The sequence below is a fragment of the Caretta caretta genome, chromosome 4 (assembly GCF_965140235.1).
Source record: "Caretta caretta isolate rCarCar2 chromosome 4, rCarCar1.hap1, whole genome shotgun sequence".
NCBI lineage: Eukaryota > Metazoa > Chordata > Testudines > Cheloniidae > Caretta > Caretta caretta.
In genome coordinates, this window is record NC_134209.1 from 64,145,193 (window position 1) to 64,171,591 (window position 26,399).

The following is a 26,399-nucleotide window of genomic DNA, read 5'->3' on the forward strand; positions in this document are numbered from 1 at the left end:
AAACAATAAATTAAGATTGACGTAGGTAAGTGTATATACCCTGTATTACATAAACTGCAACATAAAAAGGTTGAGTAAGTTGCTCAAGACCACATAGAACATTAACAGAGCTCGAATTACAAGTCATGGTAGTGGGTTGGACACCTACCAGCCACATTAAAGATAGTTTATACAATATACATTGGTTAAATAATTTAATTAATCACTTACCTCTGCTAGGTTTCTCAGTGTTCTTTGGATCTGTGCTCCTTAGCATAAGTACAGAGTGAAGAATTATTATAAATTGATGCATTTTATTAGCCAAAATAGCTTTTAAAGCAGATTAAAAAAATTACAAAAAGCAAAATAAAGATGGTTAGATTCTAGTGTTCAAAGACAGAAAAATTGACCACAACGTGGAATGTTAGTTTTCAAGAGATAATAAATCAGTTAAATTAATTCACAGTTTTATCAAAATCTTCTTATAAAGGCAAACTTTTATCCTAGTTCTTTACTAGTAATGAGTGGGTGGGTGATTTGGCTATCAATGTGACTAGGTATACTTATTTATTTCCAATCAAGCTTATATGCCAATGGAATTATGGGACTGCTCACGTGAGTTCAACCAAGCAATTCTATGGTAGGATTTAGAAGTTTTGACAAGTTATTTAATTATCAAAGAGTGTAAATTCAGTTCTGAATTACCTTGTCCAGATGATACTCATAGCCAAGTTTTGCCACTGATACATGCACAAGACTGTCACACAGGAAACCCAGAACGTAACATGCAGGTAATAATTCTGAAGCTATTCTAACTCTTTTGGAATTTCATCAGTACCACCAGGTCTTACGCCACTTGAACCAAAGTTTCAAATAGTGGTTAAAATCTTTAGCTTACAAGACAATTCAAAACTCTTTTCTTCTTTGTCTAAGAAGTTGTCAGTTCTCTTGACTGCAAAATCTGTGATATGTAGGCTGAATGTTTAGTCTCTAAGGTGCCACAAGTACTCCTTTTCTTTTTGTGAATACAGACTAACACGGCTGTTACTCTGAAACTTGAAACACTTAGCACATCTCACAGCTAACTTCCCAGGATATCATCCCCCATCCTTGAAGTATGGCCTACATTCTTTGATCCTAGATGTGTACCTTTACATTTGGCCATATTAAAATGCAAATTGTTTGCTTGCAGCCAGTTTACCAAGTGATCCCTATCGCTCTGCATCAATGACCTGTCCTCTTCATTATTTACCTCTCCCCCAATTTTTGTATCATCTGCAAACTTAATTAGTAGTGATTATATATTTTCTTTCAGGTCATTGATTTAAAATGTTAAATAGTATAGGGCTAAGAACAGATACTGGCAAGCCCCCACTAGAAACAGACCTGCTCTATGATGATTCACTCTTTACAATTACATTGACCACATATGTATTTAAAATGGACAACCTGGTATTAACTATATGGAGTATTTTGTGGTCAGGTTGCTTAAGCAATTAAACTTTCTTGAAGGGGTCTATTACAGAATGCATTTAGATAGCTGTAATTTTCTAATATAGTTTCTTACATCTCAAACGTGTCAATTAAGATTTGTGTAATCTAGTAATAACATTATACTGTGCTGTATCAGATATTATAGCTTGAGCTCCTGTATCTCTATTTCAAATTTATAGATCTGAAGTATATACAATAGAAGAAAAAAGTAAAAGAGAAATTTACTTCACAATTTAGCAAGAGTTTGTAGTTAAGCCTATCTAGTTAGCTGTTGTAGTTACTCAAACCTGTGTGAAACACACTGAAACAGTATCTGCTGTTTGACCTGTTTGAAAGGATTAGGCCTAAAGTATGTCAATATTCTGACCTATGTTTGGATGTTTTTCTTACTAATAATTTTAAATGTTAAGCAGTTATAAACCGATATAGTGCTGTCTTTTTGAGTCTGCAGCTAGCCTGAAACAAAAGCTGTGAACTCCCCGCTTTCCAGTCACTGCCCTCCACCAATCTCATTCCCTTTTAATTTGATGGTGACACTTTACAGCTTAACATTAACTATTTCATTGCTGATCATTTAAGCTGCTAGGACAGTGAAGGGAATGGTAATGAAGCCTATGGAGAGAGGGGGGAGATTTGGGATTTACTCCAGGGAGAACAATGCAGAGGGACAAAAGAAGGAGAGAGATAAAGACTAGGCTGGGAGAGGAGAAATAGGGAAAGGAAGATGGGTCAGAAAGAGAAATAAAGGTAAAAAATACAGTGGTCATAAAGGGTAGCATATCGTCCGAATATAACAATATATATGAATACAACAGTAAGACGCTGAATAATAAATAGCTATAGGAAAAATTTGTGCCAAATTGTTCAAACCTGGGTGCCTAAAGTGAGGTTTGTAAATAAGTGGGAGTAGCAGGTAGTAAGCACTTCTGAAAATTAGGACACTTCTTTATTTGCGTTCCTAAATATGGATTCAGGAGCCTGTCTTTCGGAACTCAGATCTGAAACGTTTGCCGTTATTTATAACATTAAGGCCACAGTCTATCTACTCTAGCTCTTTATGCAGACCTCCTGTTAACATCAATGGGAGTTCTTCTGGATCAGACGTATGCAGATTTAAGTTTATACCACAGCCCATGGCCCATAATTAAACCTGGAATTAGTCCTCTACAGAATGACTTTGACACCAAGAGAAAGTCATGTCTGCTTCCTCAGGGTCAGAAAGAAGCTTGATACAGGCCTTTGGGAGACAGGTCAGCAAATATAGTATGAAAAACACTGCCAAAAGACTTAGATGGAAGAAAAATAAAGGGACTTTGTGGGTTTTTAAGGATTAATGTAGTGGAAATTAATTTAAACTATCGTTTACCATTTCATTTTAACCTACATTTTAAAGGATAACCATTTTCCATATCTTGTTAAATGTTCCTCTAACATGGCAACTTTTTATACAAAACTACTTTTAAAAATTGTAATTCAACAGAAATGTCTTTTTTTTTTTTAAATAGCTTTCTACCTTTTAGATACATCTTACTTGCTTCAGACAAGCTTCTTGCATGCAGTGTTTTGTTCCTTTAAAGCGTGGTGCTTAAGCCCTGGCATGAGACCTAGCTGGGCTGTAAAACTTTCCCTCAGCAGCTTGCTTATGCTTATGCAGTTAACCTTTCTGCAAGGGGTTCTGCTGCTTATTTATAGAGTTCCATTTTTCCAATCATAAAATGAACATTATATTAAGAGAGTCTTCTTTTTACCAATTAGGTCAAAGTCCTAAAATTTTAAGACCTAAACCACATGGTTTAGAGCGAACTGATTCACAAACCATAGGTGACTTTGCTACAAGAAGAAAGGGTATGTACTATAGCACTGCATGTTGTATGGGACTTTGTTTTTTAAAAAAAAGTATGTTTCTTTTAAAGGTTAAACTCTAATAAAGCACTGTCATTGCTAATGTTGTAATCTAAGATATTGGACACATTTTACTTACTAATCAAAAGTGTTTCCCATGCAGGGGAAAACATTCTTACATCCTGAATAGTATACGTAAAGATTTACCAGAAATTAACACTTACACATACAAGTTTTGCTCTGTTCAGTTTATAGCTGCTCATATTTCAGATTTAATTTTGTATCTGTTTATTTAGAAACAAGGGTACCATGTTACAAGGGTAACATCTACCAGCATGTTGTTTGAAATAACTTCTAATTAAGAGATAATATAAATGTCACAAGTTAATAATCTGCTGTTAGCTAAATGTCAAGGTGCAGTCAAAGAGATTGATCCTGTGACTATCTATTAGTACAGTGATTTCATTTATATTTTTAAAATGAGCATTATGAAGGTGGAGTTGGACTGGTTTATTGTAGGCACTAACTGTGTCGGTATCCAGTGCATTCACATGGGCTAGGACAAATCACAAATGTCAAACTTTTTTTTTTTCTTTTTTAAAAATCGTGCTTCATCGGGTGCATTTAAGGCCTGATTAAAAGTCCATTTAAATTGATAGACTGACTCTTGCTGATTTCATTGGGCTTTGGATCAAGACCTTACCACATTTCTAACGATACAGTAGTTGTACTTGGGCTGTTGAGTGCAGCTTCCATTCAGCCTCATGCCTTATAAAGCACTTGATCTGTGTTGATATCCATCATAGCCACTCATCCTGTTGTGTGCTTGTTGCTTAGGTAAGGTTCAGTTCTGCCACCCTAACTCACGTTGAGTAGTACCTTATTCCTTAAGTAGTTCACAGAAATAAATTATTGGGATTTTTTTTAATCAGTAGGACTACCTGATAAATAAGCTGCTGCTAAGCATGAATTAAGGTGGCAGAACCTTGTTTATCGTAAGTTATTGATGTATGCTGATACCTCTTGAGCTACTACATTTTAACTGCAGTAGAGAACAGTTTGGTGCGATTAAATCCAATAATTACTTATCTGTAACATTTCAATTAAAAAAAAACCATTTACATAGAAATCTGTACCAAGGGCTTACCTTCTTAGATAAAGTTCTATCCTAATAGTGCCTCAAAATAGTCCCCCTAGCTGTAATGAGTACAGTTCTGCTCCCCCTTATAAGACCACCTCTGTTAAGCAATTGATTTTTGTCAGTCCCACAAGTGGTCACTTTGACAGGTTTCACTGTGTATGAACTAGTTTTAAACTGGCTGATGTTTGATATTGGTAAGTAGGTTGGTCTTGGAGCAGTCAGATGGGCTGTCAACAATCCTGTGTAGCTGATATATAATTTTGTTTGTTTTGTAAAAAAAACCTCTAATAGCGTTCATAATAATTTCATAACTACCTTCTCAAAATAATATTTGTATTTTTAAATGGCAAGTATGAGAGAAATTAAGATTGTTGATAAACAGACTTCCCTATAAGTCTTGCAGTACAGAAATCCATTGTTTTTTTAGGGCTCAAAATCACTTATATTTAATTTCAGTTTTAGTTTAAGGTGTGGTTCTACTCTGAAAATTATGTAAAAATGGCACCTTACTCAGAATCCTATTATCTGATTAATGGTGCTGGTATGTTTTTCTTCTGCTTTTCTCTCAAGTTAAGCAGTACAGAGAACTAAATCACCCATGGAAGACTGAGCTGGATTCTATTCTGACTCATGCCTCATCAATTTTGTTAACTAAATTCCAGTTAAAGCGGGTTGGGCGAACTTCGGTCTGGGGGGCCACATCTGGCCCTTCAGACATTTTAATCCAGCCCTCGAGCTCCAGCTGGGGAGCAGAATCCAGGGCTTGCCCTGCTCATCACATGACGTGACTCTGCGGAGCTCCCGGAAGCAGCAGCATGCCCCCCCTCTGGCTGCTACAGGTAGAGGCAGCAAGGAGGCTTCGCACACTGCCCCTGCCCCAAGCGCTGCCCCCGCAGCTCCCATTGGCCAGGAACCATGGCCAATGGGAGCTTCAGGGACGGTGCCTGCGGATGGGTCAGCGCACAGAGCCGTCTGGCCTTGCCTCTGTATAGGAGTCAGAGGGGGGACATGCTGCTGCTTCTAGGATCTGCTTGAGGTAAGTGCCACCCAGAACCTGCACCCCTGATCCCCCTCCCATGCTCCAACCCCCTGCTCCAGCCCTGATCCCTTCCCACCCTCTGAAACTCTCGGTCCCAGCCCAGAGCACCCTCCTGCACCCCCAACACCTCATCCCCAGCCACACACCCCCACACACACCTCAATTCCCTGCCAGAGTCCCCTCCTGCACCCTGAACTCCTCATTTCCGGCCCCACCCCAGAGCCTGCACCCCCTCCCACACCCCAACCCCCAATTTCATGAGCATTCATCGCCTGCCACACTATTTCCATACCCGGATGTGGCCCTCGGGCCAAAAAGTTTCTCCACCCCGGAGTTAAAGGGCCCTCACTTTCACCTCTGCAGGCTTAACAATGGGATTGCAAATGTGTAAGTGAATGCAGAATTGGGTCTGCAGAGTCTTTATTATTGACAAAGGTCTATGATCCAAGAAAATATTTCAGATCTAGAGTTTGCAGGACTGGCAATTTTTAAATAAAAGGCTAGCAACCAATCAACCCTACCTTTTACTTGTGAACTGAGCCAATTTGATAAGTCATTGTGGCACAATAAACATAGAACCCTAGAGTGCCATTTTCAGATTCCCTTTTCAGAATAGAATCACATGTTAATATTCAGCTTTCAAAATTCTCTAATAGTGTTAGCACTCATTGCTAGCAACATCATAATTATTTTGGAATGTTTATAATACAGACAGTGGTTCAGAAACCTCTTTCAGAAGTGAACATTTCCTGATAAGTGTATTTTGGGGTTTATATGGAAATCTTTTACTCAATGGCAACTTAAAATAAACGTAATTATATTGATTTCTGTGCATTGTTAGCCTTAGAATAGCTGCTGAATTTGGATTTGTTTTCAAATGTTCTGTGCTTTAAGATTGTTGTTTGTTTTTTATATAGCAAAACCAGCTCCACTAGAAATAAAACCCCTGCCGGAATGGGAAGAATTGCAAGCCCCAGTTAGATCTCCTATCACCCGAAGTTTTGCACGAGAGTAAGTCTCTTAGCTTTTCTTACTTTAGAGGATTTATTTTCTTTTTACTGGAGCATTAATGAATATATCTCCGATCTTTCCTTTTTCAGCCTCTCCAGCAGAGACTGAGATTTCCTTTTAGAGAGAGAGAGAGAGAGAGTGTGTGTGTGTACACGCACGCATGCGCAGCCATGTGTGCAAGCATGTGTCAGATGTATATATGTGTGTTGTGCAGTATCATTTGTTAAATAAAAAAGAAAATGTATAACCAGAAAACTCAACCCTGGTAAAGCTGACAGATAAGAGTTTAAGCTCTAATATACTTTTTTTTTGTTTACCAGGAGTTTTAAAATATTCTAGTTTGATTGTTTGTAAAATAATTCCTGGTAATTAGCTCCTCCAGGTTTCCTATGTCTCCCAGACCGGATTCAGTGCATAGCACAACTTCCAGCAGTGACTCGCATGACAGTGAAGAGAATTATGTACCCATGAATCCAAATCAGTCCACTGAAGACCCAGTATGTAAAATCTACATCTTAACTACTCTCTTCCTGTGCAGTCCTTATTTTTAAATTATGCAAACACAAATCCTTCTTCCAGTCAACAAACCTTTCTTTACATTTTCTGCATCAAAACCAAAAACCATTTATCTCTGTAGAATTTTAGCTTTGTTTTAACACTGTGGCAGTGAGAAAGTTAAGAGTAGAGTTGTTCAATAAAGAGGAAGGTTAGTATGTCTACAATATAGGTTGAAAGTAAGACACCTTTTGAACAAAGTGTTTTAAAATATGTTCTTTCCCAAGGTCTCTGTCTCTTCCTTTCTGTAATCTTTGTTCCTGGGGCTACGTGTCAGTAAGTAATCAGTTTCAGTGGAAATAAATAATACTAGTATTCTCAAGCCAATCCAGAGGCCTTTTGGAAAAAAAAATGTTGCAAGTAAACATTGCAAGAAACATGGAAGGAACAAAAAAGTCATAAGAAATCTCCATTGATATTTCTTTTCAAGTTTTTCTAAAAATATGTATATGTTTATTATACTTCTTTTTAAAAAAAATAGGAGACATTTTATATACAAGATAAAATGTTAATAATTATATTGTCTACTTTTTTTTTCAGATAGCATTTTGCTTTCAGTATAGTCATCCAAGAAACTGTTAGCAAAAGTGAATTAAATTTCATTTCACTTGCTCACATCAGATACAGTGTAGAAGTTATTAGTTGTGTGTACATTTCATTTAGGTGTTCACTGAAATGTATCATGAGTGATACGTGTTTTACCCAAATAGAAGCAAGAATTTGCAGTAGCATTTTAAAATAAAAGGTTAGTACATTCCTAAACCAAAATATAGTTCAGAGCACCCTTGAATTTTGGGAAAGTTCATAATATCTGTAGCCAAACTTTTCAACTCAGGCCCATCTTAACTATTTTAAGTTTTTACATAGTGTTCATCACTTAGTATCTAAGTGTTGCTTAGATTCTTATTTAGTAGGAATTAAAATACAAATAGTAATACTTCAAAGCACTGTACAGGCATTAACTGATCCTCACAACAGCCTTGTGAAGGAGTTACTGGTAAGTAAGCAGTGGAATATCCCATTTGACAGCTGGAGAAATTGAGACACAGTGGTTGTGAATTACCTTCAGCCATGCAGCAAATCAGTAGCGGAATCAGAATTAGAAATCAGGCATTTCTGTTTCCTGATTCTGTGTTCAATACACTAGACCAAGATGCCACTTAAGAAATTCAATTTTAAAACTTAATATGTTTAATTTCATATCTAGAGGACTGGCCCATTGCTTAGAAAATTTTCTTCCGTCTTACATCTCTCATTCTTCTAGATTATGGTACCAAATCCCTTTTGTTTTCTTTTAATTATATTTTAAGACATTGTTTTTTGTTTTTAATGGACACATCCTGCTTGTGTAATTGTGTGAAATATAGACCCTTTTCTACATAAAGAGTAATATGCTTTTACACATGCCAGAAACAATGATACAGACAATGAAACTTGTATTTTATAAATGAAATACAGTATATATTTACAGTAAACCCTTTCAAAGAAGTTCCTAACAAACAACTCAGATGCTTAATTGACTCAGCTTTTTAAATCCTAGCCATTTTTGCTTGTCCATGTTACCTCCTACTGTTAAAGACATTGGTAATAGTGGAATAAATTGTGTAATGGAATTTTAAAAAACAAAACAGAACAACCCCCACTAAATTAACTCTTTAAGCATTGGGGAGGGGGCGTTTGCCAGTGATCTTGAGATGGCTACAAAGCTTTAGATTTATAAAATGCACTGATTATATAAAGTTTTTGGAAACTTTACATTGTTTTAACTACAATTTAAAAAAGGGTCCATAATTTTCTCATCCTTTCCTGTCATTGACTTTAATGTATCTTGTTCCTACATGTCATACTTCTGTTTAATTTAGTTAAATGAGCAATATTCAGCATTTTCTTTCAAGTTGCTGTCCGCCTTACCCTGTCTTTCCTTCTGCCTTGCTCTTCATTTTTTGCTGACTGCTGCCCTCTGTCTTCCTTTTTTTTTCTTTATCTTTTAGAGAAGAGTCCTTCTATTGTACTGTTCCTATAACACCTGTTAAGAGGGAGGGATCAGGCTGGGAGAGGACAGAGGAGGTGAGGTGGTAAAAATCTGGGCTAATTGAAAACTAGGTTCATGCAATACAATTTAGTTTATTTTAGGCAGCCCTGTCCAAATTTTCTAGTTAGATTAATCCTGCAGTTTTATCAACTGAATAATTCTTTTGGATTTTCAGATTAGTTGTTATGAAAGTTTTTGAATTAAATGCAAAAGGTTTTTTTCAAAACTTTACTGGTATTGTAAGGCTTAGTTTTTATCAAATGACTATTAATAGCAATACAGTGAAATACAAAATTCTTTACTTAAGTAATGTTAAACTCGAGACACAGAGTGCCAATCAGAAAATCCATAGATTGTCCTTAGCTCACTCGTATGTAGAAATTAGACACAATCTTTTTGGAGTGTCTACCTGAAACTTGATTTTTTTTCCTATCTTTTGACTCTGTGTCCCAAGATCAACATTAGTTAAACTTAATTTTTTTTAGAATATTGTTAGTTCATTAACAGTAGGCTATAAAATATGAATTATTTATCAGACCAGGAAATCTCTTTGATGAGTTCCCAAATCTTGACTCTGTAGATAGTATTTAATAGATTGAGCAAAATGTTCGAATGTTCATTGTTGTTGACTTGATTATTTTTCATTATAATTTCAGATTTTGTTCGGCAGCAACAGTCTTGATGGCGGAAGTAGCCCTATGGTAAAACCCAAAGGAGATAAACAAGTAGAATACTTAGATCTGGATCTAGATTCTGGGAAATCTACTCCACCTCGTAAGGTAAACAAAATGACTGTTTTAAAAAAAGGTTGATCTGATGTACAAACCTGAGCTGCGTGAAGAATGTGTGAGGTGTTGAAAATTTAGATTGGATTCTCTGACTCAATGAAAAAGAAAAGCAGCTCAGCAGCTTCGCCCTGATTAGCTAGCAGGTATCTATTGTGGCCAGTCATGGAAGCCATATTGTACCCCTCTGGGAAAGCTATAATATATCCTAATGACAGATTTGCATGGGGATTTTACCTTGGTCTGTCAAGACATGGTAAGAGAAGTCAAATCCTTGATCAACTTTACTCACCACCTCTTTCTGAGAGTTACACAGGTCTCGCGTCACATAACTGTCATGTAGTTTATCAGTATGGGAAGTGCCTGTGTCTACAACTTCAGTACACATAGCGACGTTTCGGTGAACTTTCAATGATTGCACAGTAGATCAAGTATTTTCCTCTTGGGATTTCTTCCCTGGAATCCCGAATCTTAGTATTTTATACAAGCCTTATCTTGTGTAACTGGGAGCTATTAAAATAAAATCTTAAGCAGGCTGTGTTTGTATCAATGGCCTGGATAATACTTAGTCCCGCCATGAGTGCAGGGAACTGGACTAGATGACCTCTTGAGTTCCCTTCCAATCCTACTATTCTATGATTATACCTTCCCCAGTCCTTCCCCCTCAGATTCCCCGACCGCTCTCAACCCTCATTTGTATTTTTTCAAATATCAGCAAAATTGCGAGCTATTATACGTGATCATCAGTGTTGCCTGCTGTCTTGTTACAAAGTGCAAGTTTTTATCAGAGATGTCTTTCAGAGTTTTATTGTCCTCTAGCTTAAGATTATGTTCAACAAAAACATGTGCAATATGTTGAATAGAGTAGGTAGTACTCTGTGTATGTAGTATTATTTTTAAAAAAATACTTATTACACTCATAGCTCTATTGCAAATGAACCTGGCTTCATTTTATTGTAAATATAGGTTAATGCCTTTTTCTCACTCTCCCCTTTCCAGAAAAAAAGCAGTGGTTCAGGGAGCAGTGTGGCAGATGAACGAGTGGATTATGTTGTGGTCGACCAACAGAAAACACTAGCACTGAAGAGCACGCGAGAAGCATGGACTGATGGGAGGCAGTCTACAGAATCTGAAACCCCAACTAAAAGTGTAAAATGAAAATTCTACTGTTCCTCAAAGAACAAAAGAACTGTCATTTATCACAATGAATTCTGATGAAATACAGAATCATAACTGCCATGTTGCTTGACTGAACAGTACTTGGCAATTCACTGGTGTGTAGCTTCCTGAATGAATAGATGGAAGTCAAAGAACGCTTAAAATATATCAAAGAACTCGAAGTCAGAGGACGTTTTAAATACATCAAAGAAATCTTAAAACCTTAAATTGTGCCCCCTGTCTCTGGATAATTCATCAAATGTAAATAATGTGTAAAAATGCTATTGCTTGGCTCCCAGAAAACCTTTTGTTCTTCATTTAACACATTTGTAGTATTACTATGTTTATGCACTTTTTCAGTTAAAATGTTGGTTCAGGTATTCCCAGTCAATGAATTTTAATGACAAATTCATTTTGAGAATTTTTTCTTACACTACTATACATTACAATTCTAGGTTAATTAAGCTATTTGTAGATATGGAAATTAATGTTTGAACTTCATTTTAACAACTTAGAAATGATTTAGCAGTCGTGTCACAATTTAATAATCTACTTGAAATGTCAAGAAATAAACGTTAGTTACATACTGTTTTTATATTTAATACATGCAAAGAATATTTGGAAGTCTACAGGTTACCTTCCGAACAAAAATTGCTGTGAGTTAATAATAATGAACTATATTGGTTTTAGGATCTAGCAACATGGCTTAAACATTAGTTATTAGTGGTGGAATGTTTATTGTATTTTATTAATGACAGTGTTCTGTGTTCATTGGGTGAAGATTCTGCAGGGTGGGATCTTACACTTTTAAGACTGAATAATTAATTGTCAAGTAAACCTGCAAACCACTGATGGCATGCAGTAATGTTGTGATCTCACACTTATTAACAAGTAGTAACCTTGATATTATTTACAGAAGGTAGAATTTATAAATAATCAGGTACGTACCAAGCACTGTTGTGCTAATACACTGATCAGGTTTAGACAATGAACTTAGTTTTATATTTCTTAGAAGTCCTAATGTTGGTTTTCAATTTGAAATTAATGGGACAGTTTGACATTCTCTGTTTGTAGTACTAGCACCATACTGTGATTTTGAATTAGATAGTAATTCAAATGGAAATACTATGTTTTGACACTATAGTGCCCTTTCTACAATCTTTATTTTACTTAATCTCCTGCTTTGCCTTATATTTAGATCCCTATGCAACTGATATTTTATATCTATTTTTTATAAAATAGATACTATACCTAACTGATCCCCTTGTTGCTTTTTCCTGGTACTGGATTTAAAGCTTTGTGTACTGTGATCCTTTTTGTTCACTATCCCAGTTCCAAATAATACTCTGCCCTGGTTTAGAACCATAATTTAGCTGTCAGGAAGAAAATAGATTTTCTTCAAGTACATAAATGACTTAAATTTATTAATTATATCTGGATTGAAAATTTACTAACACTTTTTTTTACACAGATACCTTTAAATAAACTATCTCTTTTTGTCCAGACCTTTTAAGTGTTGAATGAGTGTATACGTGTGTTAGTCTTGTTTTCTGTCATGCTGGCCTTAGTACTTTGCCTAATCTACCATAGGTTTTTTTCCAATTTACAGTATGTAAACTGTTTTATTCTTAACAAGGGTTCTTTTTAAATTAGTAATATTTTGATGCTTTGAATGTTCCTTTTTTAACAAAAAAACTAAATACAATGCATTTTGAGGTGAATTTTAAATAAATCAGATTGTTCAATTTTGATGTGTAAACTCTGTCCAATGGAACCACAAAACAATACAAATTAAGATATATGGGAAAAGTGCCTAATTACCAAACACAGTTTTTTCTGTGAAGTTGCTAGATTGTAGATACAATAAACAGTACTTCTAAAAAACTAAACCTAAAAATATTTTCAAAAGCAAGTTGCTGAGAAAAAACCCCAAACTGCAAAATTGGACCAAATTCCTGTCCCGTTGAAGCCAATGGAATTATTGCCATGGTCTTGAGAGAAACTAAGTATGAGCTAATTATAACTAGACTGTCTTTAAAAAAAAAGAAAGAAAAAGGAGCAACTGTATCAGGTTTCCACTCATGCACATCACTTTCAAGGACTGAAATGTTACTGTGCATAATTATTCTTGCTGGTGAGCAAACTTTCCTTATTCACCAGTACTGCAATTGAAGTATCTATAAGCAAAGCATGTGTTTGGTACTCCACGTAATATGGGGTAGTCTTATTTGGGATACTAATTTCTAATTTTTTTTTGTACTATTAAAGCAGAAATGGTGGGGTCTGATTTACCTCTCGCACCAATCCTTCACAAGTATACCGGACTTTAGAGGAGTTACTCCCGTTTTAAACTGATCTTAGTGGAGAATCAGACCTTTCATTTATTCTGAACAATAAATATGGTACTTATCAAAGGGCTACCATAAGGGGGCTCGAGGCCAAAATTGTACGCTTATATGGAAATACACATTGAGGAGGCCTCAAAACATGGGGTTGAAATTGAGTTTTCTTTTAATTCTCTTCAGATGGGAAAGTTTGGGGGTGGTGAGAGGGGTCACAGAGGTGTTTGTGAAAGAGAATCTCTCAATCCCCTGGAAGGGGATGCTGCTCTGTTCCTCCTTCACTCCATGACAGTGCGGCTCCGTCAGGATTGTGCACTATCAGTTTTTCAGTATTACATTTTTATCTCCAGTACTCTGCTGCTTAGTAAACAAGTAGCAATCTGAAGCTTTCCTTGACTCTTTCAACCATTTAAGTGCTTCAGGGCCAATTTTTTTTTAAAGCTGGGTTTCCTGAAGTTGTGCACCAATATCAATATGTAGGTGTCTAAAATGAATGGTTTTTCAGAGGTTCTGAGCACTTGTGACTCCTTTTGATCTCAGTGCTTAACTTTAGGTACCCAAGTTTGAAAACTTTAGCCCTCTGTGACTAGACTTCAGGCATAGTTTGCGGTGAATGATGTATCTGGTATGCACTTATGTCCTCACTTGAGTTATAGCTTCCATTTTAGTAGACTTTTTAATTCAATAACATCCATAATGTTAGTTTCAATGAGCAAAAATTGAGTATTTTTTTGTTTTTTGTTTTGTTTTCCTAAAAGAGAAACTATCAAACACCAGTTTCCAGACGCTACAGATAGTGTGGACATAATGCTTTAAAAAATAATATTGGAGTGGTTTTCTTGACTGTGTTGGATTTTAATGTATTTTTCATATTCATTTTTGGCATTACATTATTGTCAGCCTGTATTGCCACAAGGACATTCAAAGAGAGGGTGGTATTAATACAGTATAGTGTCCCTCGTTTCTAATAACATAGCTAAAGTAGAACTGTATGCTGCCTATTTGTTGTCGTGCTCCTCTGTTCTGTTACTATGATTCTGACATTTTAAAATGTGCTGAATTCTAAATTTGGAGGAAGCAGAAGCAAAGCTAGACCACTGGCCTACTGTGATTTTCAGTTACTAACTCTATGGAGGCACTCAGGTACTACAGTAATGGGTGCTATTATAAGGACCTCAATAGATGTGACTTCAAAAGGAGTTTGTCTTGGCGATGTGTTATGTTCTTTTCAAGGACCAGGTAAGCTATAGATTGCTTTGTTGATATAGTATATTGTGAATTACTGGATGGATGCATCATTTATCACATTATTTACAATGAACAATGGTAATTTAAGGCATAAGGCAAAATCTATAAAATAAAGTAAATGCCACTTGAATCTAATCTGAGCAACTCAAAACTGTTTTTCAGTTTCAAGGTAAGAGTTGATTTCTTCTTAGCCATTGAAATTTGTCTCTAGCAAATCTTCTCACAATTTTCCCCTTCCTTGAGATGCTTTAGACACTAAACAGAACTCTGCCTTATTTCGGAAGTTTTTAAAAAAAGTATATATTGGTCTATTACAGAATAGAAAAAGAGAGACAAATCAAAAAGAAATTCATGCAAACTAAAAACTCTGGAGTGCCTAGAGTATTAAGAAACTGACTTCAAAAATTCCTGTATTTCAGTGTCACTGAATGTCGAAAAGTCAACAGTTTCTTTTCTGTTAAGTACTAATGGCCATACTTTCACAAGCTATTGCTTATTAAGAGTGTGACCTCACAAGCTGTTGAAATGTGCAAACCACAAAATCTGTGTGAAAGGCCTATAAGGGGACACTGATGGAAAAGGGTGGAGTGTGTTCATTATATTCTAACTCACTTCAGAAATGTACTTTGCACAAATACTTTAAATTTAGCTTTTTTAAATATTCTGTCCACTTACGGCAATTTTGAGACTGCCACACACACGGCTTAGGAGACAAATCATAGTCTTTTCATTTTAATCATGTCATTTAGATTTCATTGCTCCATTACCTAAAATGGGCCACAGGCAAGTCTGAAGACTTCTCACTGCATTCTGAGCTAAGTGAGATTTTTATCACGAATTTAAGGTTCGCTATTGCTGATTGCATCAGTCAATTGTGTTCAAAGTATTTCTGGCTCTAAGTAGAGCCAAAACTTGTTAGTGTTACATTGCAACCTTACAAAATTGTCCTGAAAACTTACCAGCCCAGGGACAAGTCTTCTGTCCCCTTTTTTATTATTAAATTTTGTTTATGAAAAACAGAATGATATTTACTTGCCCATTCCAAAAAAAAAAGAAAAAAATTATCATGCGTGTTCGAGCGAATACAGTTTTGCAAGGCTGTTGTATTCTAACTGAATTTGTTTGGATTTTTCCCTTTAAAATCAGAGTAACTGATTAATATCCAAAGGCAAAGTGAGCTTTGGAAGTGTACCCTCAGTGCTTTCCTCATTTGCTCAATGGTCCAGGTTGTGGCACTGAACACTTTTAGAAGGGTTTCTTTCTTGCCTGTCTTCATTATTGTGTGAAAATATTAACCAGATAGCGAGTTCTGAAAAGTGCGTATTTTTTGCCTATCAAACAGTTACACCCTTGGCAGAAAATCATTTTAATTGGTGCAGATGAAATATAGAGCCAAGCTGTTTTTTAAAACTGAATAAGCAGCTAGGTATCTCAAGGTATAGGTCTCAACCTGTCAAGGGCCAAAGGGGGGAGACAATAAAAATGAAGGAAGAAAGGTTGAGATGTGTTGATTAATTTCTTTTACATGACTAGTTTCCCACAATCTGTTTTTGTGATTCAGCATTTCTGATGATGATTTACAATACCAGAAGTGGGATGACAGCAGAGGGTGGGACATGGGACTAGCGGAGAGGTGTGCCATCAGATGAATGGATAACCTACTTCTGTTAGCACTGGATTTTACTTTTAGTTTCTCCTTTAAAGAAAATCTCTGTGAACATAACTGTCAAGATTTCATTTGGGAATTTGCTCACAGAAGTAACAGATTTATTAAAAAATTATTTAAAATTTAAATTACCTTGAAAGAGTTTATTGCCTATCCTTTTTCAGATTAAATGCATTTGGTTGACTTTGTTCTCTAGCTATTTAAAATGAATTTTGCAATGTAATGTGTACACCCAAGAGATAATAAACTAAAAGCACTTTGGTAAATTCAAATTAAGCTAGTGTTTCTTATGCAATATTTGACAGCCAAGAGAACTATTTTCCTGTTTCTAAACCATAGAGCATTAACCAGTGCCTTTCCCTCTCTATTAAAAACCAAGAAGAAAATCTTACAAAAACAGAATTAATAAAAAGGTAATTGATTTTAGCCTAATAAGAAAAATTTCTCCTAAAGAGTATAAAATATGGGCATCAAAGGTGCTAGAATGAAGACTGTCACATTTAATTTTCTAGCCACCTTTCAAGTATAAAATTATTACCCACAACTAATCAGCACATTTTCTGTATATTTTAGGGTATTTAATAACACCCATCAGTGTGTTTTAGCCCTTCCCATGTAAATTATGTCTGCAAAAAAATAAAATGAGAACTCCCCATATGGTATATCCAACTTGAAAAGGGCCCATGAAAATTTGAAAATTGTTATATAAAAGGTTTTAAAATATGCTGTTTGAGGCTCTTTTCCAACTGCCCTTGAGTGGTGTATGTGGGAGGAGCGGAGAGGGAAAGGGCAGTGTTATACCACATACCCAGATGCCTTGATTGCCCTTTGAGATATGCTGAAAGCCGGACTCCTTCAGCCACATAAGTGTAATATGAAATAGAATCATACTTCTCAAAGTGTAACTACTGCTTTTACAAATGATCTTACATTATAAAATAAGAGAAATATAGATAGTTTTGATTTTGGAACAAGAGGCCTGTGTAGACTTAACATTTTATCTAAAATAGTTTACTAAAAAGCATGTTTTAATGTTCAACCTTCTATTTTAGAAGCTTATCTACAGACAAGGGGTGCTGATGTTTAAAATTCTGAGCATTGCTACTGAAAGTTAGAATTTTAATTAATGTGGCTAAAAGTTGTTTTGCTTCCACTTCTACTTAAATTGGCAAAATGGGGGGAGGACATTAATATAAATAATGTCCTGGTTTTGCTGATTTGGTACCAAATTTCCAGCACTAACAGACTTTGAAAATCAATAGGTTCCTAAATGATGTATTCTTTACTTTTTAAATACTTTCATGGGTGGTATTCAGAGAGAAAATTGGCTCTTTGTTCCCTAACCCGGTGGTTTTCAAACTGAGGGTTGTGACCCAGTGCTGGGTCATGGAATGTAAGGCACTGGGTCGCGGCGGCTCTGATCAGCACTGCCGACTGGGCCATTCAAATCTCGTCAGCGGTGCTGCCCAACTAAGGCAGGCTAGTTCCTACCAGTTCTGACACCATGCTGCGCCCTGGAAGTGGCCAGCAGCAGGTCCAGCTCCTAGGTGGGGGGCGGCCACGGGATTCTGTGCATTGCCCCCGCCCCAATCATTGGGGCTCTGCACTCCCATTGGCCGATTCTCAGCCAGTGGGAGCTGGGGGGGCAGGGTGGTACCTGTGGGCGAGAGCAGCACGGAGCTGCTTGAGTACCTCCACCTTAGAGCTGGACCTGCTGCTGGCTGCTTCTGGGGCGGAGCACGGTCCGTGGTGCCAGGAGAGGCAGGAAGCCTACCTTAGCACCGCCGCTAACTGGAAACAGCCCGAGGTAAGCGTGCACCCCAACCCTGACCCTCCCTCCCCCTTACCCCTAACCCCTCATCCTCAGCTCTGTTGGGTCGCGGGCATCAACCATTTTCTTAACTGGGTTGTCAGAAAAAAAGTTTGAAAACCACTGCCCTAACCCGTAGTTATGTTGGATAGCCACACGACTGGAAACTTTTTCAGCCAATCAAATGCTTCTTTTAGGACTTTTTCTCTCCTCGTGCTAATGAAAGGTGCTGAACTGACAACCTTGAGCAGGACATCTTCTGTTAACAAAACAATATAAGTACAGGAACTGCAAGCTTCTCCACGCTGTCCTGCTCAAGTGCCTCAACCCTGATCTGGACCTGGTGAGATAGTTGTTCAATCTTGGTCTTTCCACTGAGGCTTCCCACAAGGTTGCATGTTATAGCCAAAATGGCCCGTTTTCAAAAATACAAGTATGATATAATACACACAAGACTATGGTATATATTCAAAGTCAGTTTTAAACTTAGTTATCAGTAATTAATATATTGAGGGCAAAAAGTTCAAACATTGGTACTTACAGTTAGGTTCTAAAATTATATTTAGCCTTTTGGATGCACTGGGTTCACATTTTGAAGCTTTCTTGACAGCCATGGGGGCTAAAAACTTACCTTTTTTAAAAAAGAATGAAGGCTGAAATAATCGCATATCCCCTTGACTCCAGGAGCTGGGACTTTAAGGAAAGCAATAATTATGAGACTCATGACAAAATCATGAGTTGGCAACACTGCAAGAGCAGCACAAGATAAGACTAGGGTCTTTTGGTTGGTGATGAGCTCCCCTTTGTGTATGTGGAAGGCAGCCACTCTGAGAAATTCCAGTAATCAAGCTCATCCCACAGCAGTCTGAAGGCAGCAGGCTCAGCCCACCAAACAGAAAGAACTGCTTGAGAGAAACCCTGTGACCAATGCCAGAAGGGGCAGTGATGAGCTCTTTCGAGAGCTGTGTCTAGCCGAACAAGGGAAACACAGTAAAGTTTAAAAAAGTTTTTACCTTAATAGTAAAGGTAGAAGCAAAATTATACAGTACTCATTCTTTTACACGAGGATGGGATAAAATGTGCTTTGGGGGTAAGGACCTATTCATCTATTATTGTTTGGATTATACAGTGTAGGAGTCTCAACCAGGGACCAGGATCCCATGGTACTAGGCCCTGTACATACACATAACAAAAAGACACTCCCTGCCCCCAAAAGCTTACAGTCTAAGTAGGGCTAGACCGTGCTGGCTATACTGCCTCTCACCATGCATTAAATTCTTTTGGTTAGTCTTTCCTAGTTCTTTTTCCTGTGTTTTCACTAATGGACTATATACTGTATAATATAAAAGAGCCCTAAATTTTGTTGTATCAGAGAGAGGGATTTTTTTTTTCTTTTCCATTAAGGCACAGGCCTGAGATTCAGGAAACCTGGCATCCAACCCTCCAACTCTTACTCAAGCAAGTTATCCTTACTTGAATCGGGAAACTCTTCGTGATGAATATTTTTAATGGATGAGTGGGCTCTGATTTTTATTAATGTGTTCACTGTAGGAAAATATTGAAAGATTTTATGCAAACATTTCAGCTAAGGGTTGGTGAACTCACTTCAACTCTTTGTGATGTGTCAATGGTTGCTCAAAATTGGAATTCTTTGTGCTATATTCACCCAGCTCTACTTGAAGGAGTATGTATTGTAGAATTGCATTCCTGGTCTATATCTCCAGGGATCTCTCCTGGCTCCTCAAAATAGGCAATGTGTAGAGACTTTGCAATCTTCAAAAAAAGTGCTGTTCGTTATGTAAAGTGAAATTCACCCCTATGTAGAGGACCCACACAAGGTCTATGCCTCATTTAAGTTCTCTAGTGTGAGTTTCACCTATGCTGCATATCCTCATTAGTATCTCCACTTCTCACACTTGGGATCAATTTTCCCCCGTTTAATTTAAAGGGAACAGAAGTGGGGCCTTTTTAAAAAATCTTTCAGAACCCTTAGCTGACTACCATCTGTTCTTCTGGCAGTGCAGTCTCCTCAGTGCAGGTGCCTGCCTACTTTTTGTGTCAGATACTGTGATCTTTCTCTGAAACTGTATATGAGCGCTGACCCATCTTTACCTGTCAGCTTTGTCTACTCACTTTCAAGTCACCTGTTTTCACATACTAATGATTTTAGAACATCAGGTTGCTTATTACATTTTTCCCTAGACATGGCATTCTCTGTTAAGGACACACTTTTATTTCCCATGAGTTTTTGGACTTAATTAAAAATTATTAATTATATTTGAAAATTAAAATCTATCATCTTTGAAAAGCAATTACTTTGAAAACAGGTACTTTGCCACTTCATTTTCCTGAAGAGAGAGCAAAACTCTTATGAACATGTTAAAAAAAATCCCCAAAGCTCTATTACATTATTATTCAAAACAATCGCTAATGCAAAAAAGGAGTTAGGACTTTGCACATGAACCAATAACTTGCATTTTTATGGAAACGAATTACTGTATTATGCATGAATATACAGCACCTATGGAAAATGCATAGGTAACCCAAACATAATCTACACATAATTAGCTAACTCTCGTAATCAATGGAAATTAGGTGCCTTTGCAATTTGAAAATCCTACTAGGCATCTATCTCTTTTGACACCTAAATAACTTTAAAAATCTGGCCCAAGGTCATGATCCAAAAGGAAACTGTTGAGCTTGGTGAAAGGATGAAAACTAAGGAATCTAGACGAAAATGCTATGGTGTAGGTCTTGATCCTCTGAGTTCATAGGCACAGACAGATCCCCGTATCCATGTGGAGCTCCACTGACGTCATTGAGGCGCTGCATTGATGCAGCATATATGAGCATGCAGGAGCAGGGTCCTAGCAGTTCTTTACAGATGCAACACCTGCTTTTAGTAAAGTCCAATTTATTAACAAAATTTTATTAACAAAATTTTTCAACCCATAATTGACTAAATCATGACGCGGTCAAGTGACTTGCCCAATGTCGCATAGTTAACAAATGACTCCTTTGAGTGAGCCTGTTGGCTTCCAGTCCTTTGCCAGGAAGCAATATCTCTCAAGATCTGATCACAGAGAGAGAGGAGCAGGCTTCTTTCTACAATTGGGACTTTGAGGAGAAGGTATGTATGTGCAATGAAACAGTGTAAATATGCATGTATATGAGGCCTTTCAGTCACAGAAGTTTGGTAAATAAAAACAAAAGAAGCATGCTCTTTATTCTGATTTTTGTTCAGCCAGAGAGAGAATCAGTTACAGAAACTCATCCTCCAAGAAACTCTGTAAGAAATATAAGCAATTGATGTCCAGATTCTGTTTTTAGATAGGCATATGTGGTTCTCTCTTACTTAAGTGGGAGTCACACAGAAGCAAAGTTTGACACAGATATATTATCAGATTTTATATGGCTTATTTTTAGTTTCAAGACTACTAAGTTGGAATTTTCCTACATGTGGCAGTGTTTTTACAGTCTGCATTGCAAACACAGCCCTAAAATATGGTAGGCTTATAGTTCATGACATTTAGTGTGAGCACTATAAACATACTTAACACTATTCATTTTGTATGAAACATTAATTTTCCTAGCAGCATTATACCATAACTTGAATAAATCCAAAGTAGTGCCTACTGTACTTAAATTTAACAGCACCTAAGAAGACGTGAAGTTAATTATATATAGTACATTATTTGTGAACATTATATTTCCACCGAATTGCTGAAATGGACATACAAAAGCTGGGTTTTTTTTGTTGGAGGGTTCCACAGCTTGGAGTTCATATAGTGTTGGTATTGTAAGACTGCATCTCAGCTGACTGGGTCAAATTGAGACACAGTAATACTTACGAATAAATATATGTGACTTATCACCGCTGTGATCTGCAGAATTCCTGATCTCCTGAGGATGGAGTAAGTATTGTTGGATCATGGAGATAGTGATTTGTATCATTAAAACAGGCCCACTCATGCACTCAATTTCCAGTGTGATTCTATGCTCAGTGCATCCACTTGGTTGATCACTGGGACCAGTGACTACTTCAGTGGGTCCAGGATTTCACCCAAGAACAGAAAAGAAGGGCGCCTACCAACCCTATGAAGAAAGCAGGGCCAGCGTGGCAGCTTCCCTACTAAAGCATGCTAAAGTAGAACTGGGAAAGGGACTTAAGGCAATTTAAATATTCTCAGGATGGGAGGCTGACGCTGACACGTGAAGCCCCTGTTTTTTTTCACGAGTGTAGCATTTTCCCCCATTATTGACAGTCTATTATACATACCATTTCAATTTTTCCTCCCAAGAAGTGGATATAAAAAGCTGTTAAAGGAAAAAGGATGAATGGAACTCTCTTACTGACCAGATGTAGAAAAACAATATTTCAGTATTTGTGATTTATATTATTTGGAAACAAGGAGAAAACAAAGCACTAAGAAAGCAACTGTGACCCCTTCTGAAAAAAACTAAAGCTCTTGTAAACATCCTTTGCTAGCTTTTCCTATATTCCTTTCATGTGAATTTAAAAAAATGAGGATAATTTGAAAGTCCCTACCTTCTCCTTTGCCTTGCCACTTACTTGTTAGTTTAAAAGGAGTTGGACGAGACTGGAGAAAATACTTCAAGAGCACTACCAGCTCGTGTGAAAGAAAACCTATGCAGGCAGTCTCTGACCCAAATAACTACCAGCCTCACCCTTGCTTAACTTCTTGAAATCAGATAGGATCAGGCATATTCAGAGTGATATGGCCATCAACAGTTATGCTTTCACTGTTGTTCCTTTTATTTTCATAGCTTCTAAAAAGACTTACAGACACTGAAAACTGCACAGCAGTGCACATTAACACCATTCATAGAATCACAGAATATTCGGGTTGGAAGAGCCCTCAGCAGGTCATCTAGTCCAACCCCCTGCTCAAAGCAGGACCAACACCAACTAAATCATCCCAGCCAGGGCTTTGTCAAGACGGGCCTTAAAAATCTTTAAGGATAGAGATTCCACCACCTCCCTAGGTAACCCATTCCAGTGCTTCACCGCCCTCCTAGTGAAATAGTGTTTCCTAATATCCAACCTAGACCTCCCCCACTGCAATTTGAGAACATTGCTTCTTGTTCTGTTATTTGCCACCACTGAGAACAGCCTAGCTCCATCCTCTTTGGAACTCACTTCAGGTAGTTGAAGGCTGCTATCAAATCCCCCCTGACTCTTCACTTCTGCAGACTAAATAAGCCCAGTTCCCTCAGCCTCTCCTCATAAGTCATGTGCCCCAACCCCCTAATAATTTTCATTGTCATCCACTGGACTCTCTCCAATTTGTCCACATCCCTTCTGTAGTGGGAGGACCGAAACTGGATGCAATACTCCAGGTGTGGCCTCACCAGTGCCCAATAGAGGGGAATAATCACTTCCCTCGATCTGCTGGCAATGCTACTACTATTACAGCTCAATATGCCATTGGCCTTCTTGGCAACAAGGGCACACAGCTGACTCATATCCAGCTTCTCATCCACTGTAATCCCCAGGTCCTTTTCTGCAGAACTGCCGCTTAACCAGTCGGTCCCCAGCCTGTAGTGGTGCATGGGATTCTTCCTTCCTAAGATTCTTCCTTATAAATGACAGGTTTCAGAGTAACAGCCGTGTTAGTCAGTATTCGCAAAAAGAAAAGGAGTACTTGTGGCACCTTAGAGACTAACCAATTTATTTGAGCATGAGCTTTCGTGAGCTACAGCATCCGATGAAGTGAGCTGTAGCTCACGAAAGCTCATGCTCAAATAAATTGGTTAGTCTCTAAGGTGCCACAAGTACTCCTTTTCTTTTTCCTTATAAATGAAACCTCTGCACTTGTCCTTGTTGAACCTCATCAGATTTCTTTTGGCCCAATCCTCCAATTTGTCTAGGTCACTCTGGACCCTATCCCTACCCTCCAGCGTATCTACCTCTCCCCCCAGCTTAGTGTCATCTGCAAACTTGCTGAGGGTGCAATTAATCCCATCCTCCAGATCATTAATAAAGATGCTGAACAAAACCGGCCCCAGGACTGACCCTTGGGGCACTCCGCTTGATCCCGGCGGCCAACTAGACATCGAGCCGTTGATCACTACCCATTGAGCCCAACAATCTAGCCAGCTTTCTATCCACCTTATAGTCAATTCATCCAATCCATACGTCTCTAACTTGCTGGCAAAAATATTGTGGGAGACTGTATCAAAAGCTTTGCTAAAGTCAAGATATATCCCATCCACCACTTTCCCATATCCACAGAATGAGTTATCTCATCATAGAAGGCAATCAGGTTGGTCAGGCATGACTTGCCCTTGGTGAATCCACGTTGACTGTTCCTGATCACCTTCCTCTTCTCCAAGTGCTTCAAAATGGATTTCTTGAGGACCTGCTCCATGATTTTGCCGGGGACTGAAATGAGGCTGACCAGTCTGTAGTTCCCCGGGTTCTCTTTCTTCCCTTTTTAAAATATGAGCACAATATTTGCCTTTTTCTAGTTGTCCATTTCTGTTCAGCTAATAGGATCTTTTAAAGTAGCTCATATGTGGTTTATTTGTTTAATAACAACAAAAAAATATTTAAGAACAAGTGTTCAACGAAATTGAAAGACATTGCCTGAGAAATTTCACACAAAGAAAAACTGTAATTTAAGTACTTTTTTCCTGTTGCATATTTACAAATGCTGTAAGTGTTATTTCTCAACTGTTTTTTTCAGTCAGTCTGTGCAGGTTCATATGCTGCTCTGGTTTTTAGCTGGCTTGTATGCTGACCTGTGACAAATCTCTTAATGCCTCTTCTGCTCTCAGAATGAGACCTCTGTTCATATTGTCTTATGATCTAACAATGCTACTTTTTTGTATTGAATTTTCAAGTCTTTCATACGTTTCCTTGTCATGGAGATTTTTGTCTTCTTTTCCACTTTGTTAATCTTTTCTCTTCCCGCTTTCTTTCCCTGCTTTATTTTCTGATCTGCATATCTATTTCAGATATTTTTTATTTGTTTATTTATTTATTATTTGTTTATTTATTTATTTTATTTAAATATTAAAATCATATTTTAAAAAATGATTTGTGTTCTCCATGCTGCTCCCAGACCTAATAGTTCTTCATTTTCTCCTCTAGTTGAAATTCTCTTTCCCTTTTCTTTTTAACTGTGTTTCTGATGTATCTGTTTCTAGTGTCAGCATCTCCCTGCTCACCTGGCTGCTTAGGTACATATGAAAGAAAACAGTAGTGTCCAGTCCAAGGTCCTGATCCTGCATGTGGCTGGACCTCTGTGCCCATGCGCAGTCCTAATGGCTTCAAGTGAGTAATCAATGTTTGATAACTAATTATATAGCCGGACTGTGTAGAGACAACTATAGTTATGGTTCTGTTTCCATTCTACATTGATGTTTTCAGTTGCTAATCATTTTTGTCAAACGTTCACCAAGCTTTGATCTCTACCTAAGTGAACTTTTTTTATTTTTTTAAAGTTTTGAACAAAAATGGGTCTGCCTTTTCAAGGTCAAAGACAGAGAAAAAAGGGAGAGAGAAAATGCTACTCAATAAGGGAGGAAAGAAACACTGGAGACAGTTAATGGTTGCCATCTTCAAATGCCCCTGCTGTGGGATAAAATTGCACCTCACAACATCATTCAGTGCCATGTAATAACATTACATTCTTGGCCCAAAGAGTTTAAAATCTAGGGTCCTGCTACTACTCCAAACTACTCCACAGGAGCACAGAAGTATGAATGTATACAACTTATTACCGGAGAAGGGCCTAGATAGTGATACATGCAGATGAACTGCACCTAGATATTTTGTCTCCTATATTTTTCAACCCTCAAAATTATGGACATTTTAAAATAATTCTCTACAACGTGATGAACATATACAAATGGGGTAGGTCCTGTGAAAATAAAAGAGACTGTCACCCTTATCTTTACAGGAAAGCACTGAGATTCAAGGGTTTAGGACACTGAGACCATGTCTATACTAGCACTTATATTGGCAAAACTTTTGTCGCTTAAGGGTGTGAAAAAACCATTCCCTGAGCGACATAAATTTTTCCGGCATATGAGCCGGTTTTATTATGTCGACAGGAGAGCTCTCTCTCGTTGGCATAACACAGCTACACAAGTGCTCTTACAAGTTCTGTAAGCTTGTAAGTGTAGAGATGGCCTATGTCTCAAAACTTCTACTGGTAACACAAAATATTGTGTTGTGATATAAAAATGTGATACTATGGCATAGCACAGAAGATGCTAGCCATCATAAATGACAAATATTACTGAATGCAATAACCACTGCCTTCCAG

General features: G+C 37.5%; 1 protein-coding gene across 8 annotated transcripts in view; it reads left to right on the top strand.

Annotated features, from left to right (window-relative positions):
- The window catches only part of GAB1 (GRB2 associated binding protein 1), a 151,007-nt gene extending 138,222 nt beyond the window's left edge, over positions 1-12,785 (top strand). For 4 of the 8 annotated variants that reach the window (XM_048847016.2, XM_048847018.2, XM_048847015.2 and 1 more), the window contains 5 exons: positions 3,229-3,318; positions 6,413-6,506; positions 6,880-7,003; positions 9,750-9,872; positions 10,878-12,785. In XM_048847016.2, the coding sequence (XP_048702973.1) occupies positions 3,229-3,318; positions 6,413-6,506; positions 6,880-7,003; positions 9,750-9,872; positions 10,878-11,036 (590 nt within the window). In that variant the 3' untranslated portion in view covers positions 11,037-12,785. Of the gene's footprint in view, positions 1-3,228; positions 3,319-6,412; positions 6,507-6,879; positions 7,004-9,052; positions 9,129-9,749; positions 9,873-10,877 lie in introns of all 8 variants that reach the window. The other 4 variants (XM_048847019.2, XM_048847020.2, XM_075127709.1 and 1 more) reach the window with 2 other exon arrangements.
- The last annotated feature ends 13,614 nt before the right edge of the window (positions 12,786-26,399 follow it).